Source organism: Osmerus mordax, chromosome 13 (assembly GCF_038355195.1).
Source record: "Osmerus mordax isolate fOsmMor3 chromosome 13, fOsmMor3.pri, whole genome shotgun sequence".
Taxonomy (NCBI): domain Eukaryota; kingdom Metazoa; phylum Chordata; class Actinopteri; order Osmeriformes; family Osmeridae; genus Osmerus; species Osmerus mordax.
The window spans coordinates 14,448,795-14,466,063 of NC_090062.1; the positions used below are offsets into that span (position 1 = coordinate 14,448,795).

The following is a 17,269-nucleotide window of genomic DNA, read 5'->3' on the forward strand; positions in this document are numbered from 1 at the left end:
CACACGCACACACACAAACACACATGCATAAAACAAAACATATTGCCAGTCAGAAAAGAAACAATGATAATGACTCTAGCAGATGCTATAGGATGTGTTTATTGTCCATAAGGGAAATAAATAATTCTGACAAGAAGACGACATAAAAAAAAAAATCTAAAACGATGACATCTAAAAACGAGTGACAAGTTTAACGTCCCTTTTAAAACGTGTAAATCCCAGTATGATATGAGGAGGTTAGACGGATAAGGAGAAAGTTCTCCAGTGGGAGCCAGCAAGGGCCTCCGTGTACTCTGGACTTCCTGGTTAATCCTCCTTACCGACTGTCCACAGACGGCTCAACACAGACTGTTCCTGCAGAATCATTCGCTAATGTAATACTCCACAAGTTACACTGACAAGTGTCCCTTTGATAGCTGCGCTTTCACTCAATGGCTTTCCAACCTATTCCCCACAGAGAACCCACCGTTTCCCCTCCAAGACTCAGGAGAGAAACTGTGATCCCACCAGAGTATTGCTGAAGCTCCAGCCAATTTAGGTTGTTTCTACACCTCCTTGGTACACAGCAAGAGCCAGTGCCACGCATATTGTGCCACAAACCCTCCCCATTTCTCTCCCAGAAGACAGTGGTGTACTTGTGAGGACCACCTGGCCAACCATCTGCCCCGTTGGAGAGATCAGAGTAGGGTGAGATTCGCTGGGGCCCACTCAGATTATGGGTTCCTCCAAGGAGATTAGACAGCGACTGCTACAGAATGAATAGAGTTTGAGTAACAATACAGCCAGGTGTGCATGGATGTAGCATGAATACAAGCCTTCGCCATAGATTGAACAACGAAAGGACAGTACCCCCTTGTGGTCAAATAGCCATATAGCAGGGGACAAGCTGTCTCCCACAGACTAGACATCATACACACACAGTTTAAAAAAGAACCTTCTATACAAACATTTGAAGGAACTGAAATATATTACATACAATACATACATACATTAAATATATTGCATATGTACAGTATATCTATAAACACTGTACATAATACAGTCAGAATACATAATTTAAAATGTAGATATTTTTTACTGATATTTTAACACTACAGGCTTTTTGCAAGACACTTCGAACCCCACCACAGTTTGATGTCCCAAAAGAATTCAAACGTTAAGTGAATGCTAAAATAATGCTCCCACAATGCAGTTGTATCTTACAGACTTAATGCAAACTCAGTCAAGTGCCAAATTAAGGTCAAATTAAGGTCATAATAACTGTTCTCTATTCAAGAAAGTTCTTACGCTGCTTTCCTTTTAGTAGATGAAAAGCTTCAAATAAAACTCAACCACACCATAGTTCTCTCTATGGAGACACAACAGTAACCCAAACGTAAAGTTCAGGATCTAACACCAGAAACTGTTTAATACTAAATAGTGATACAACTTTTGGAAGTTTTGAGGATAGTTTTCCAGATAACCCACAAAACAAGCCGCTGAAGTTGTACAGAAAATCTGACCATAGTGTTTGCAAGACATTCACTAAACTGCACGGTGGTGTGGTATAAATGTAATGCCCTAAGGAAACCTTCTGATAGGCCCAGAGCACAAGTTACCCAGAGGCAGACATCCAAATCCAGATCAAGCCTCGGAATGCCCCTCCCCCTCCCTTTCGGAGGCTACATTTGGTTGTCGTACTGAGGGGTGGAGTACTGCTGGCCCTGGCCCTGTCCCTGGCCCTGTCCCTGTCCCTGGCCCTGTCCCTGGCCCTGCATGGCGCCCTGGGCCGCCCCCATGGCTGCCTGCTGGGCGGCTTCCTGGACGAGGGGGTTCTTCCAGGCCCCCGTGGTCCACTCCTCCTGGGCCTTGCTCATGCTGGCCCCACTGCCGCGATAGAAGTTATGGATCTACAACAAACAGGAGAGAGTGTGGGGTCAGAATCCAATGAGCATGGTTCTAGGACCCTGAGAGTAAAACCCCAGAGGGGTTCCACCCCATGTCCCGGTGCTGTGGGGCAGCTGTTCTCCTGGGGTGACTTACCCTGGTGAGGGCGATGAAGGACAGAGTGGCCACAGCCGTGAACATGAGCGTGGGCACCAACATGACCAAAGCAATGAAGATGTTGTAGCTGAAGAAAGAGATGGTGGCTAACCACCCACTGGAACACGAAGAGAGGAAAAAGAATGAGCAGTTGAATTGGCAACTACAAGATAATACAGATGCTAGGCTAATGCTCTCTGGCGATGATTGATGATTATGATGAGGAGCGCTATGGGAATATGACTACAATGATGATGGTGATTATGACAGTGACATAATAATTGTCTACTTCTATATAATGATGCTATGATGAGCAGCTGGGTGTTGAATGACAATAATCTTGGTCGCCTTTTTGCTACGGGTTACCGTAAAACTGCCTCTGTTTTACACCCCATGCAAAAAAAGAAAAAAAACGTCTAAAGGCTGACATTTAGCAAGTTTATGGAAGCTTCTATTAGAATGATTTCCACCAGTCAGATCAGGTGGAATTTTGTGGGTGCCCTTAGCAGCCTCTCAAATTCTAATGACAGAAGCATCATAAAAGTTATGCTGGGCTATTATCTGCCTGTCACCCTGTAATGAGATAAGGATAGTGTGACCCCATGGGTGGTGTTACTGCTGTGTTTGAGATGAGGTGAGAGAGGCAGTAGATGTCAGGTATATAGGGTCTTACCACACTCCCCAACCAGGGATACCGATGCACTGGATGATGCTGATGCCAACCTGGGCCATGAACACGAAGAAAAACGCCATGAAGGAGAAGGAGCTGTCTGACCTGGGATGGCACAGAATACAAACACAAACATTGACATCAGAGTCCACCCCGTTCCCAGTTTTATCTTACATGTCTTTTAAAACTACAGTGCAGTATATCTTTTGGATGGATGGATGGACACAGACACAGTCACAGACACAGACAGACACAAATAGACAGAAACAGATTGATCGATAGATAAATAGCGATTTTTTGGGAGTTCACCTACTTGAAAGCCTTGTAGATAGATCTGAACCAGCACACGTAGGAGCAGGGCGTGAAGAGGAGGAGCCAGATGATGGACATGCCAAAGTTAGTCACACCCCCACCGCCCATCATCCACACGAAGCAGCCCACAAGATTCACAGCCAGAGTGGCAGTGTTCACTGAAAAGAAAACAACCATTCCACACAAGAGATGTCATACGTAATACTGTCTCATGTAACAGGGCACGGACAGAAGTCCATAGAGCCGGTCAATCAGTGGAAGCACAGTGTGTATTTTCAAAGCAGCTAAACTTGCGGCATGCATAATCATTTGTTAATTAACAGCCTCTCTCTCTCTCTCCTGCAGGTCCTTGAATGCCCTTTCCGCAGGTGTCCAGGTTTTCATCTGTGGTTTGCTCTGGGTAACGTAACAAATCTACTCCCCACAAGTTCTAATTGGTTCTAATTAGAGCCCTGCTTGAACAGTTTGGCTCTAGCCTTCCTCACAAAACTGCCATAGGCATCCAATCATGTTCAATTACTGGTCTACTGAGGAAACCCAAGGCCCTACACAGGAGCTGTAAACACACCAAAGCTGTTCGAATTCATCATCATTCAGTGATTCAACTGTTTAAATCTCCCTTTGTGAAACAAAGTGGGAGGCAGCTCATGTCATGAATATACATTAACCACAAGTTAAACATTGACCTCTTTCCATACATGCAACAGAGAAACTAAGGGATTTCAAGACAGAATTCATACACAGATGGGAAAAACAAATCATGAGACAAATTGAGCAGTTTGGAAAAAAACTTGGAAAACAGGCAGTCTGCCATACCTCCATGCCACACACCATGGAGAAACCCAAACATGCAGAAAATCTAAACAGAATACAAGCCATCTTTTAGTGCGCAGGCAGAAGCATAGAGCAAAATACCTGTTTGTTTTTATCGGTTATGAGAATCTGCAGAAAGAGAACATTTAAGTCATTATATGAGACACAGCAACATGGCCGTGGTTTAGCCCAGGGTGACAGATAACCACTCTATCTGGTGTGGCCAGAACATTCTATGTCATCCTCTATATGTTGTGCTGTGGAGAGAAGGGAGGCCCCTGGTTGTGACAAAAATGTCTGTGGCAGGGGAGGGGTTAACTGTCAGCTCCATTGTTCACCACAAAGATCTTATCTAAACAGTAGGCTTCATCAGTGAGGGTGTGTCTGCGTGCGTTTATGCGCGTATGTGTGTATGTTTGTGTGTTTGTGGTTTTGTGTGTGTGTGCATGGTTGTGTGTATGTATGTGTTTGTTTGGTGTATGTGTGCGGTGTGTGCACTATACATGCATTGGTACATGTGTACTTATATGTGTATGTGTGTTTGTACGTGTGTGTTTTGAATGGAACTCACAGATCCACAGGTGGTACATCCTCTTACACATGGTGCGATGCTGCTCAGGGATCTCGTCAAAGTCCTGGTAAAAACACGGCCTCAGGGGAATAAATTCCGGTAGCGGAGGGAAGTTATTCTCTGTAACACAATGGTAACTGTCAATAACAGCTTCACCACCCAGCGTCACACATGTTTAGATAATATATAGTCATATTGAAGTAATTGTTACATGAAAGACATACAATTATTGACAGTTATTTTAAGATATACGTTTTTACCAGCCATTGGGTTAGAATGTGGATGTTATTTTCGGATAGATTTTGTCTTCTGTCTGTGGAATCGACAGAAGCAGTTAGATATATTAGGACATTGACTACGTGTAGGCCTACAAGGAAGACGAACAAATTGTTAATTTGGACAAATTAATTAGAGGAAAACATCATACATCTACTCGTGTAGAGGAATAGGGCCGTGAGGTATTTGTACAAGAGCTTATCTCAACGTTGTTACAATCGAGTAGAGGGATTTACAGTAAACAGTGTGGTTGAGGCATCGGCTCAATGGAGGCTCTAGGGTTTTAAGGATCTGGAAATCTTTCCGGTTAGAATGTAAACGGACCGATGATTCAGTGAAAACTAATTTAGGGAAACACCGCAGTGTTGCTTCAGTAGATTTGTGGCATCAAAGAAATATGGATATCTATTGGGTTACTACAGAACTACTCTCCTGATTTACTGGCATCTGATCACCAACGCTAGAAATAACGGCTTTCCATATGGGAAACGTAATCTGCTTACCTGCTCCACCGTGTCCTACTTTATAATGACCTGTCCCTCGACATGCTATGCTAAAATACAAATATATAACACAAACCTTGATGGTAGAGCGAAACACTTAAGTGAATGCCTATCTAAACTGGTATTTCACTTATGTTACAATGCCGTAGAGCAATAAATCCTCAACGTCGCCGTCGTTGTCCTATCACCGACTGCCAATGGGCTGTCACATCGGTCTAGACCAATAGACAAGCCGGCCACAATAGCATCCGTGTTCACAGTCCAATCCCTGTCTTGCTGCCACTTCCTGGGCGGCCGCTCTCCGTGGTGCTGAAATAAATGCCTACACAAGTCGTCGGATTTACAACCAGTGCAACAGAAAAGCCTCTGCGAATTGTAGTTATTGATCAAGATTGTTAAGGGGTTCGACTATTTGTGATTTTTCACGTTGCTGATGTCTACGGGGAACAAAAGCCGCCTTCACTTTTGACCCCTCTCTTCAAATTCAATGCTTCTTGTCGTTCTCCCTCTCATTAGAAATTGTAAATTAATTGCATGTTCAAAGTATGGTCAGCAGATGGCAGTGTTGAATCTGTTGTCTTCTTAACGTGCCTTATTTCAAAGGATTGTGCAGGTTGCAGTGGCATACAGAACAGCTCTCAGAGAAGTCCTTTATTTTAAAGGCATTTGAGTCACCAATGATAACTAACTTGATGGAAATGTTGCTTGCTTTTTCCACAGGTACACCCTTGCACTTTTGAGGTTCTTGCTGTTTAATTGTAACAAGCGTCTGCTAAATGCATAAATGTAAATGTATGTAAAAGCTTGCGATCAGGTACTTTTACTGTCTTTTTTTGTGAATGGCCAGCCAACCTGTGTTTTACTCACATTTGGCCTAATTCACCAATATCTTCCTAAGTTATTTCTTAAATTTGTTCTTAAGAAAGTTCCTAAGAGAAATCTACGTTTGATTCATGACGTGTTCTTAAACAGCAGAATTGTTCGCAGGTGTGTTCTTAGAATGATGAATCCCAATATTTCGTAAGTTGAAAGCTCGTGCCCCGTTCCTCCTATTTAGCATCGGTAAATGCCCCGTTAATTCCCATAAAAGGGCATGATATGGCAGGGCCTTGTGCACACTCAGAGAAATGTCAAAACGACGTGGTAAAGACAGTGGAGGCATCGACAAAAGGCAGAAAAACTTTAATAATTCTGAAGTGGAGGTACAGCTGCAAGAAGTTAGCGACAAACAACAAATCATATTTAATAGCGTCAGCTGTGGATACAAATCAGTAAATAAAACCGATGCATGGAATGCAATTACTCATGCAGTGAACGCTGTATCTGGAAAAGTGCGCAGAACTGATGAAGTGAAATGAAATGGTTTAACTTTAATCTGAATTCTGAAGCAAAACATAGCCTAGAAGACAGTTGACTGTTACAAAATATCCATGAGGACTGCTCTTGGTAGCCTAAAGCGTCCCAACAGGTACTCGTCACTCTCTGCAAATAAATCGGTATGGTCACGGAAGATGCGTTCCCTCCTCAGGGGACGATCTGCAAAGTTTTGCAGCAGCAATAAACACGCCATTGTTTGATCTTGTCTTAGTGTGCGGAATAAGACTTCTTTGGTCCTATAAATACCGCGATAAGTCACTTATTATTGGATGGCAAGGTTCCCCGTTAACATAATTGATGTGAATTGAAGGCAAAGCAAGGCTAGTTAAAGCCTCAGATTTGTTCTTAAGAACATTTGGTGAATGAGTCCCATTGTTGGAGCCAGCATGTTTTGTCAATGCAAGTGTTTTTCCCAAAAATCTCCTTTAATGTAGTGTTTATGATAGCCTGTTTGTAATCAAACCTTTCCTCATATTACAAACAAATTCAAATGCATATTTTCCATTGATAATTACAAGAAAGAAGAACCACACTTTGACAAACTTGTTTGTAGAATGAGAGCTGCAAAGGATTCTTCCACATGAGTAATATTGACTGCTATGCATCATTGTGTCGACTCATTATCTTTTCTATTACAGAGATAAACTCACATGACTCAAAACACAAAACAAGCTTTTCTTTCAAGACTTCATCAGTATTCTTCCAGGCACTTAGCTTTGGCTTCTAGGGTGTGAGAACAGAATGAATTATCTGATAGACAATGTCTGTCACAGCTTGTGTCTGGTTGTGTGAGTTAGCTGGTTGTGTGAGTAAGCTTCCCTCCAAATATGTGTGCCAAGGCTGGGGGCCCACTCCAAAACATACAGTGCATCTACAGGAGTTCGTACGAGGACAGATGAGTGCTCTCTATGAAGGCCAATGTGTTTTGATATTTCCACTGCTCTAAACTCTTTAGGCCTTCTGTATTTCATTGCAGAGGGGCTGAAAGTTATCCGGGGAGACAGGGACAATTGTCCCATGTTTAACACATTCAATGACATGTGCTGAGTTTGGCCGTGACTGTTAGCCGTTGGGAAATGTTGTCAGCCTTTATATCCAGCCTGACCCTCACCAGTCCCTACCCCGTCCAATCACCAACTTGTTTCCCAGGGCTTTCTGTGTTTTTATCTAAGTAAACCCTGTTTAGTGGAAATACAGCTGGAGATACACATGTATTGTTGTTCCTCTGGAGTCAGCAGTAGCCAAAATAGGGATCGTGTGAGGGCTTAGACTGAGGGGCACCACTCTAGACTTTTCTAAATTGAACCAAGGTGAAACCTGAGCATCTATTCAGGCTCACTGTGTGTGTGTGTCTAAGCACCATTATTGGAGCGTGGAGATCTGTGGTGATTTGTAGATTAAAAAGCTAAGAGGATTAACCTTTTACTCCATCCACTGCATGGTAAGTTGCTAAATTGGAATTTGATTTGCACTTGGCTTTTCGTCTGCATAACTCACGAGTCGTAGTAAACTGACTGCTGTTGGCAGACTGTTTGAAATGAGTTTGGCTGAAGGATGCCAAAAGTTGCTTGCTGAGGGGAATGGGAGTTTCCACAATAGAGAAAAAAGGACTGTAGTATCTGTTCTTTGCCATGAGGGGGTACTCTTATAGGGTTTTGTGAGGGTTTTGTGAAAAGACTGGTCAGTCTGTACTTTGATCTAGCCAATCATCCTGTATATAAGGCCTCTGGAGAGTTGCTGTCAAGGCAGATTTTTGAAAAGTTGCAATGTCTCTGTTCAAGGTACATGGTGTTCTCTCTACCTTTCCCTCTCCCTCCCTCCCTCGCTCTCTTTCTCCTTCTCTCCTCTTTCGGTGTAGCTAACTTCAAAAAAGAACACATGCGCAGTACCAACACAACTCTTTTACTAATGCTTAATTTCATGTGTGCCTGGACACTCAAGGAGCAAAGGCCACTAGCAGCCATAGCTAGCAGCTTGCATGAGCATGTGCATGGCACTTTCTCTTCATAAGTGCCTTCAGACACACAGCGCAGATAAAACACCCACCCACACAATCCTCCAGGAGGGCTCTGGGGTGTGAAAAGCATGCATAAATACTTACAGCCTGTCACTTTAGTGAACCCCACATCCTCTGTTTGTTTACCACCCTAAAGATCCAACATACTGCACATATAAAGACAGAAAAACAAACACATACATGCAGATTTAAGAGGAGACAGACATTGTGTCAAAAGTCACCATCAATTTATGATAATCTTATCTCCATGACTGGAGACTTACTGTATTTCAGTGGCAATACTGTGCAATATTTTTGGAAATATTTGATGCGCTTGGCACCAAAGACTCCTGAAATAGCTCCAGTACCTGTGTGTAAAAGCACAAGGACATTATTCCTTCCCCTTGAAGTGTTTATATCTTTTCTGTCAGATTAACAGGACTGGCTGATAACAGCCAGTGCTGAAGTCTTAAATATAGCATGTCTAACATGTCGCTCACCAGAGGAGCTACGGTCTCTTTTGTCTAGACGTGTGGATCATCCTCTGCTGGATACTGTCAGCGGACCTGACCTATGCCGAGAGTCACGGCCTGCTCCAGCCCTCTCTGATCTCTGCCGAGAGTCACGGCCTCCTCCAGCCCTCTCTGATCTCTGCCGAGAGTCCCCGCTGGGCACAGCCCTTCTCCACACCATCAAGCCCCCCTCCATCTATTGCTGCTCATTCTTATTTTTATATATATTTAATTTTATATTTAAATTGTTTTATTCTTAGATTGTTTAGTTCTTAGAAATTGTAAAACTTTTGTACTTTTACTTCATTTAAGATTCGTATATGTGTAGTATTTTGCACCTCCCTGCCACAGTAATTTACGTGTTTGTATAATATACATTGCGAATAAACTGAATTCTGATTTTGATTCTGATATCTCGCTGAACGCCTGCGAATGTCCATATTTCTCTTTGTACTCCCTCCCTCCTTCCTCTCCTCCCTCCCTCCTTTCTCTCCTCCCTCCCTCCTTCCTTCCTCTCCTCCCTCCCTCCTTCCTCTCCTCTCCTCCCTCCCTCCTTCCTCTCCTCAATCCCTCCTTCCTCTCCTCTCCTCCCTCCCTCCTTCCTCTCCTCCCTCCCTCCTTCCTCTCCTCCATCCCTCCTTCCTCACCTCCCTCCCTCCTTCCTCTCCTCCCTCCTTCCATCTCTACACACTTGGGTGCGGTGAAACAGCTTCATAACTCTCGTTAAGGAACACGCCTGATTAAATTAGAGAATGCATTCAGGGAAGGGGAGCAGGGCCAAACATCAGTCAGCATTAGGACACAAAATCAGAGACTGAAGTAATATTTCACATCTCTTGCAGTGGTGCAATAAAGATAATGTGATAAAGCAAAATAAAATAGTGAAATGTTTGTTTATGGAGGAATCTAGTTTCTCTAACATTCTGACTCTCTGCTCTGTGTGTCGGTCCTCCTGGCCGTAGATCTGTCTATCCATCACAGTCCTGGCAGAGGTTAAACTTGGACACACTGAGGAGACACTATCTACATTTCAAAAGGCTGCAGGGGATTCTTATATTTAATTGTAATTTGGATTGCTCAGATGCACCAGAATTTGTGCTATGAGTGAATCAATTCTGTCTCAGACAGTTCACCAAGTCCTAGTGTTTGAATGCTTCCAGCTCCTTTCAGACAGGCCTCAGTGGGTGTCACGGGGGCTGGCTGGCAGGTACACCCAAACACAAGAGTCAGAACACGATTACGGCGGTTTATTATTTTGAAGGAGAATTGGCAGGGGGTGGTGGGGGATCCTGGGGGATGCTGGACGGACGAGACTGGTCAGAACTGGTCTAAAACAGACAGAGTGAACAAGGTTACTGACGAGAATTCAATGATCTCACTTACTACGGTAATGCAGACAGGAGCCGACTAACATGAGCTAATAGCGCCGTTGGGCCCAGGGAAATGACAGTGGGGGCAGACTAAAGGTCAGCTCCTCTTTCACAGAACTTTCTTGTCGCTCTTCCTACACTAAATGAACATAGATCATCTCAGTTCCTCTTGTACAACATGAAGGCCAATGACTACCACTTGGATGGAAATGTGAATGTCTTTGAAATGTTCCATCCTTATTTCTTCTGTTCTCCTCTTCCTTCCTGGTTCCCCTTTCTCCTTTGCCTCCTTGTCCCCGCTCTCTTCTCTATCTTGCCTCCAGCCATGAATATTCAGCAGCAGGTCTGAGGCTGTTCCAGGCTCTGCACACTGCTTGTTAACTCTGATGACAGGCACCTTCAATAGAGGAGCCCAAACACAGATAAGAGTGGGCTGGGTCCTGTACTCACCAAGGAACAAGGCCTCCATTGACGGGACACTTGAGACGACACGTTAGCAGAGCGTTGGAAGCCCTGTCTTTTCACAGCAACCAAGACTCTTTTTTCTTTCTTTCTTTTTTTACGAAGATTAAAAATCTACTTTTAAGCTAATTAGGACAAGAGCCGCTCCTAGTCTTTGTTGAAAGGAGACTCTGCCCACCCAGGTCCCCTGCTCTAATTCCCCAGTATACCCTCTCAGAGCAGATTAGGGTGGAACGCAGCTACAAATTGTCCTTCTTCCTCTTCTTCTTCTTCTTCTTCTTCTTCTTCAGAGAAAGAGCGAGAGAGAGACAGAGAGAGAGAGACAGAGACAGAGAGAGACAGAGAGAGAGAGAGAGAGAGAGAGAGAGAGAGAGAGAGAGAGAGAGAGAGAGAGAGAGACAGACAGAGAGAGAGAGACCAATGGACAGATGGAGGGGCGGACGTATGGATGGACGGAGGCAGAGGGGTAGTCTGTCAGGTACTCCAACATGAGCAAAAGTAGACTGAGGAAAGAGACGGCATCCTATCATTGGGCATGTGATTCTGTGAGCTCTCCTCCCTCCCCTCAGCTCACTCACAGAAGACAGATTGTTGGGGATTCTGTGCATTTGTGCCCATGAGATCATAATTCAGAATGTGCTGAGAATAATGAGGCATTGAGTCATTACATCATCACCCCCCCCTCCACACACACACACACACGCACACTCTATTTACCCCTGCTCTCTCTTTCTCTCTTTCACACACACATGCACACACTATGACTGAAGGAACCCCAATGTCATACAACCGAAACAAACATGTGTGTTTGTGTGTGTGTATGCATGCATTCGCGATAAAGGGGAGGAAAGAGCAGGGTTTTTTTGGTCAAACTCGAAATGTGCCTTGACGCCCCCCCCACCCTGCGTGCTCCCCCTAGAGCACCAGACCCAGGCACTAAACCAGAGAACCCCGTGCCATTGTTCCACCAAAGTGAACCATTTGCCCAGTCACCCTCTAAGCCAATGTGCCACACTTGTCTTGGTTTCTATGGAGACCCTTTCCTCCACCCCAAGCATGTAAATGCCACTCCTAGTGGAGGCGGATGGGATGACACAGGAGGGGCAACCATACACAGACTTCATTTGCAAACGCAAACATGGACCATGAACTTGACCGTTTGCTGAATGTGTTTATTGAAGGCTGCTGGATAATGGGTGGTATATGTCTTGGATAATTACCAAAAATAAAAAGTTTCGGGGCAACTTAAATCCTGTATTCTGTTTGAAATGATAGCACAACAAATATATATTTTTTTCTTTATTTTTGCACTTATTTTCTCAATTCCTACGGAACGTGAAACGTTGTCGAGGTGTTTGTTTTTCGCACTCTCTGCAGTAGTGTTTTATCGATGTTCTAAATCACGAGTGTTTGTTCCCTGATGTTCCTTCTCAGCTCTCACAGCAGGGGGCGATGTCCAGCCGGTCTGTCAGTGTGGGGTATTTTCTTACCCTTCTTATAACAGCAGCCCAGTATGGGGTGTATCATTACCTTTCTATCAAGAACAGCTTTAGCTGTCAGACAGAGCCTTGGGATGACCTTGGCCATGAATCGCAGCCACTATGGAGGCTACAGGAGTCAGCATAAACAAAAAACAAACACACTTCCAGACTGTGACTCTATAACACAGAGTCAAGGACAGTGGCAACATGCAGAGGGTAGAGAGATGTGGTACAGGAAAAGGGAATAGTATACTTCAAGAATGTAATTGGCATTTCCACAGTTGATAACCCCACCGAAGCTATTAGAGATGTTCAAACAGAAACTGTAAATTACCCTGGCATAACAATCACTGTTCCTTTACACTTCACACATAGCATGGAAATGCCGCCTACCTCCATGTTATGCTCTAACAATTATGATTAAAAAGGCCTAGAGGGAATAAAATGGCATTTGAACCCGGAGAAAAAGACAAACTTTTATCCCGAGAGAAGATGCTACACCTCCTCTCTGTTTGTCTCAAGCCTGACAACTTTACTATGTTAATTATCCTCATTGGGCAGAACCTCGGGTGTAAATAATTTTGTCTGCAATAATCTTGTTTCTATCTTGGGCTCTCTTGGCGTGTTTTCTCTGCTTGGTTTTGGCAGCGAGGAGAGAGGAAGCCTCATGTTGAAACAGCAGCTGTAATTCCCGGAACACATCTTCTGTTATCCTGTGTCAGAGTTGTCTTTCATGTGGTAATGAGAGACCAACGCAGAAAGACCCATCACATATCTGAAAATGTTTACCATCTGAACACCGTGCACGGCCAGCCAGCCAGCCATGTTTCTGGATGGTTACGCGTCATAGATGGGGAACTCCCGTTATTCTGTGGGGCTCCTTGTCTGGTGTTTGGGTGGAGGGTTAGATTACCTCCATAATGAAGATCAGAAAAGCCCAGGTTCCACTCAGCACTGTGACCCTCATCTCATCCCCCTATGTAAACATGGAAGAGTCAATTCATTCTGCTCTCCCAAGATTTGCATCATTAAGCTTGTGCTGCTGCAGCTCACAACATTGAAATCATCTAAAGAGCTGCCGAGGCAACCGCCGGCATAAGATTATCCACACACATCCACACATCTAGTCATTTAGCAGACGCTCTTATCCATGAATCCCTCCACCTCATTCCCCCCCTCCCCCCGCCTCTCTGTGTACCCAAGCATGGCGGAGCAAGGAAGTGGCACATGCGATGCTGGGGATGCACAGCGTGTCTTTGTCTGCTGAGAGAGGGCCTGGCTCCAGCTGGCACCTGCTGGCTGTTTAGATGTGAAACCCAGCGAGTCCCAAAAGAGCACATGGTGCAAGCGAGGAGCAGGGGCGCACTGCTCCCTCATCCTGCTGGGAACACATGTGCCACCCCTGCTTCCCCACACTGTCCTGTGACCCTCACTGGCACACACAGCTATTTACATTTACATGTATTCATTTAGCAGACGCTTTTATCCAAAGCGACTTCCAAGAGAGAGCTTTACAAAGTGCATAGGTCACTGATCATAACAACGAGATAGCCACAAAACATTGCGAGTAGCCAAAACATGAAGCACACATTGTGAACAACCAAAGTAAGTGCCAAAGGGAAGAACCATAAGAGCATGTAGTTAAACAAGTTACAATAAGGTTACAAAAAAAAACAAGCAACAATAATAAAAACAATATATCACAGCGAGTACAAACAATTTTAAATCAGTTACCACTAACCACAAGAGCAACAAGTCGCTGAGCAAGAGTCATTGTGATCCTTGAGGAAACTAACATCGGGTCAAGCGAACCATTCCTAAGTACCGTTGTACTCCCGGAACAAGTGCGTCTTGAGACTTTTCTTGAAGGTGGAGAGACAGTCAGTGTCTCTGATGGAGGTGGGGAGTTGATTCCACCACTGGGGGGCCAGACAGGAGAAGAGCTTGTGTTGGGACCGGGCGGTCTTGAGCGGTGGGACCACCAGGCGGTTGTCTGAAGAAGACCGTAGGTGACGGGTGGGGGTGTAAGGCTGCAGGAGAGACTTGATGTAGACAGGTGCAGTCCCGTTCACTGCTCGGAAGGTCAATACCAGGGTCTTGAATCTGATACGGGCCATGATAGGTAGCCAGTGGAGAGAGATGAGGAGCGGGGTAACATGGGAGCGTCTGGGTAGATTGTAGACCAGGCGGGCCGCTGCATTCTGAATCCTCTGAAGAGGGCGGGTTGCACATGCTGGGAGACCAGCGAGCAGCGAGTTGCAATAGTCCAACTTGGAGAGGACAAGTGCTTGGACTAGCAGCTGGGTGGAGTGCTCAGACAGGTATCTCCTGATCTTCCGGATGTTGTAGAGGGTTTAATCTACACGACTGGGAGACCGCAGCAATGTGGGCCGTGAGGGAAAGCTCGTCGTCCATGGTAACCCCAAGGTTCCTGGCAGAGGATGAAGGGGTCACCGTCGCAGATCCCAGGGTGATTGAGAGATTGTGGGAGATGGAGGGTTTAGCCGGGATGATGAGAAGTTCTGTTTTGGCGAGGTTCAGCTGGAGGTGGTGCTCGGTCATCCAGGCGGAGATGTCTGTGAGGCAGGCCTCAATCCTAGCTGAGATCCCCGGATCGGTCGGGGGGAACGACAGGTACAGCTGCGTGTCGTCAGCGTAGCAGTGGTAGGAGAAGCCATGGGAGGTGATGATTGGTCCAAGTGAGGTGGTGTACAGAGAGAAGAGGAGGGGTCCAAGGACGGAGCCCTGTGGGACACCAGTGGAGAGCTGGTGAGGGCCTGACAGTTTGCCTCCCCAGGAAACCTGGTAGGATCTTCCCGACAGGTAGGATGAGATCCACTGGAGTGCAGTGCCAGTGATGCCCATCTCAGAAAGTCTGGCGAGCAGGATCTGGTGGTTAACCGTATCAAACGCTGCAGAAAGGTCCAGCAGAATGATGACGGATGACCTGGAAGCCGCTCTGGCAGACTGGAGGGCAGTGGTGACTGAAAGGAGGGCAGTCTCTGTGGAGTGGCCAGTCTTGAAGCCCAATTGGTTAGGGTCAAGCAGGTTGTTCTGAGAGAGAAAGTTAGACAGTTGGTTAGATACAGCACGTTCAATTGTTTTTGAAAGGAAGGGTAACAGTGATACCGGTCTGTAGTTCTGGAGGACGGCAGGGTTAAGGGAGGGTTTTTTGAGTAGAGGGGTAACTCTAGCCTGTTTGAAGGCAGAGGGGAAGGTGCCAGAGGTAAGAGAGGAGTTTAGGACATGGAGAAGAAAAGTCATGATGGAGGGGGAGATGGTTTGAAAGAGAGGGGAGGGGATAGGATCAAGGGGACAGGAGGTGGGGCGATGACAGAGAATGAGGTCAGAGATCTCTGCCTCAGACAGGGGAGAAAAAGAGTTTAGACATTTAGTTGGGTCAGTCATGGAGGGTGAGAGGGTAGGATAGGTGGGTTTAGGGAACCGACTGCTAATGTCGGCGACTTTTTTCTCAAAGAAGGAGGAGAAGTCGTCTGCTGTCAGGGTGGAGGGAGGGGGTGTGGGAGGTGGGTTAAGAAGGGTGGAGAAGGTAGAGAAAAGTTTGTGGGGGTTTGAAGCAGAGTTAATTTTGATCAGAAAGTAGAGGGTTTTAGCACCAGTTATGTGAGAAGAGAAGGATTTGAGGAGGGAGTGATACTTATCAAGGTCCAGACCGCCTCTGGACTTGCGCCATCTCCTCTCAGCTGCCCGAAGGGTGGACCGTTCTTCACGAATAACATCCGTAAGCCACGGGCAGGAGGGAGAAGATCGTGCAGGCCTGGTTGACAGGGGACAGAGAGAGTCAAGTGATGCAGTTAAAGTGGTTAACAAGGTGTCGGTGGCAGTGTTAGTGGGGTGGGACGACAACTTGTCAATGGGGGGGAGGGAGGATGTTACAATAGAGGAGAAATGGGAGGGGGATAGGGAGCGGAGGTTGCGCCGGAAAGTTACAAGGGGAGGGGAGGTAGGAGGAGTTGGAGGGAGAGAGACAGAGAATTGGATAAAGTAGTGATCAGAAATATGCAGTGGGGTTACAGAGGTTAAGTCGGTGATACAGTTACGTGTCAGGATGAGGTCTAGCTGTTTGCCTGCCTTGTGGGTCGCCGGTGTGGTCAGCAGCGTCAGGTCGAAGGAGGTCAGGAGAGACAAGAAGTCGACGGCCTGAGTTCCTTGGAGGCGGATGTTGAAGTCCCCAAGGACTATCAGGGGGGTTCCATCATCCGGGAGGACGCTGAGGAGCATGTCCATCTCCTCCACAAAGTCGGCTAGCGGGCCTGGTGGGCGATAAAGAACAATTAAGCATGCTTTGATAGGATCAGTTAGCATCACACAATGGTGTTCAAATGATTTGGCAGTAACAGGGAGTGGTGTGGATGTGTATTTAATATGTGGGGAAAGAAGCAACCCTGTCCCACCACCCCACCCAGCTATGTGTATGGAGTTAAGCCCGGAGGGCAAGCTGAAATTAGAATGAGTGGTTCTTTTGATAACTTCTCTGGTTTTTGGTTTGGTTTCTCTGACTGTAGCATGTGAGTGACACTGTGGAATAGAGTTTGTAAATCACTTTTAACATTTGTGGTTTAACAACAGGTGTATTCGGCCAATAGTTGTGTGGACCTGCATTGGAAATCTGTGTTTAGGTTATATATTATGTACAACCACAATACATTACGATTAGTTGGATTTCCTAAAAGGTAGCGGGGGCTAGATGAAAGATGTATGAGGAAGCGCAGGGTAACATTGAGCAACTAAGAAGGGGGTGTGTTAAAATTATTGGCTGCGTTTCAGGCAACTCCAGTAGTCTCCTAAAGCGGGACTTGCTAGAGTGTTGGGGGGAATGTGAGTGTGTGCATGCGTCCATGCGTGCGTGTCTGTGTGTGTGAAGAACAGCAGCCAACACACAC

The 17,269-nt window shown here is 45.7% G+C and overlaps 1 protein-coding gene across 1 annotated transcript; it reads right to left on the minus strand.

Moving 5' to 3' along the window:
* Window positions 1-1,661: 1,661 nt before the first annotated feature.
* LOC136955736 (secretory carrier-associated membrane protein 5-like) lies at window positions 1,662-9,248 on the minus strand. Its single transcript, XM_067249462.1, has 6 exons — window positions 9,112-9,248; window positions 4,389-4,525; window positions 3,006-3,162; window positions 2,696-2,797; window positions 2,023-2,140; window positions 1,662-1,889 (listed from the first exon to the last, which is right to left on the minus strand). Exons 1-6 carry the CDS (start codon window positions 9,246-9,248, stop codon window positions 1,662-1,664), a joined length of 879 nt encoding a protein of 292 aa, XP_067105563.1.
* Between the last annotated feature and the right edge of the window lie 8,021 nt (window positions 9,249-17,269).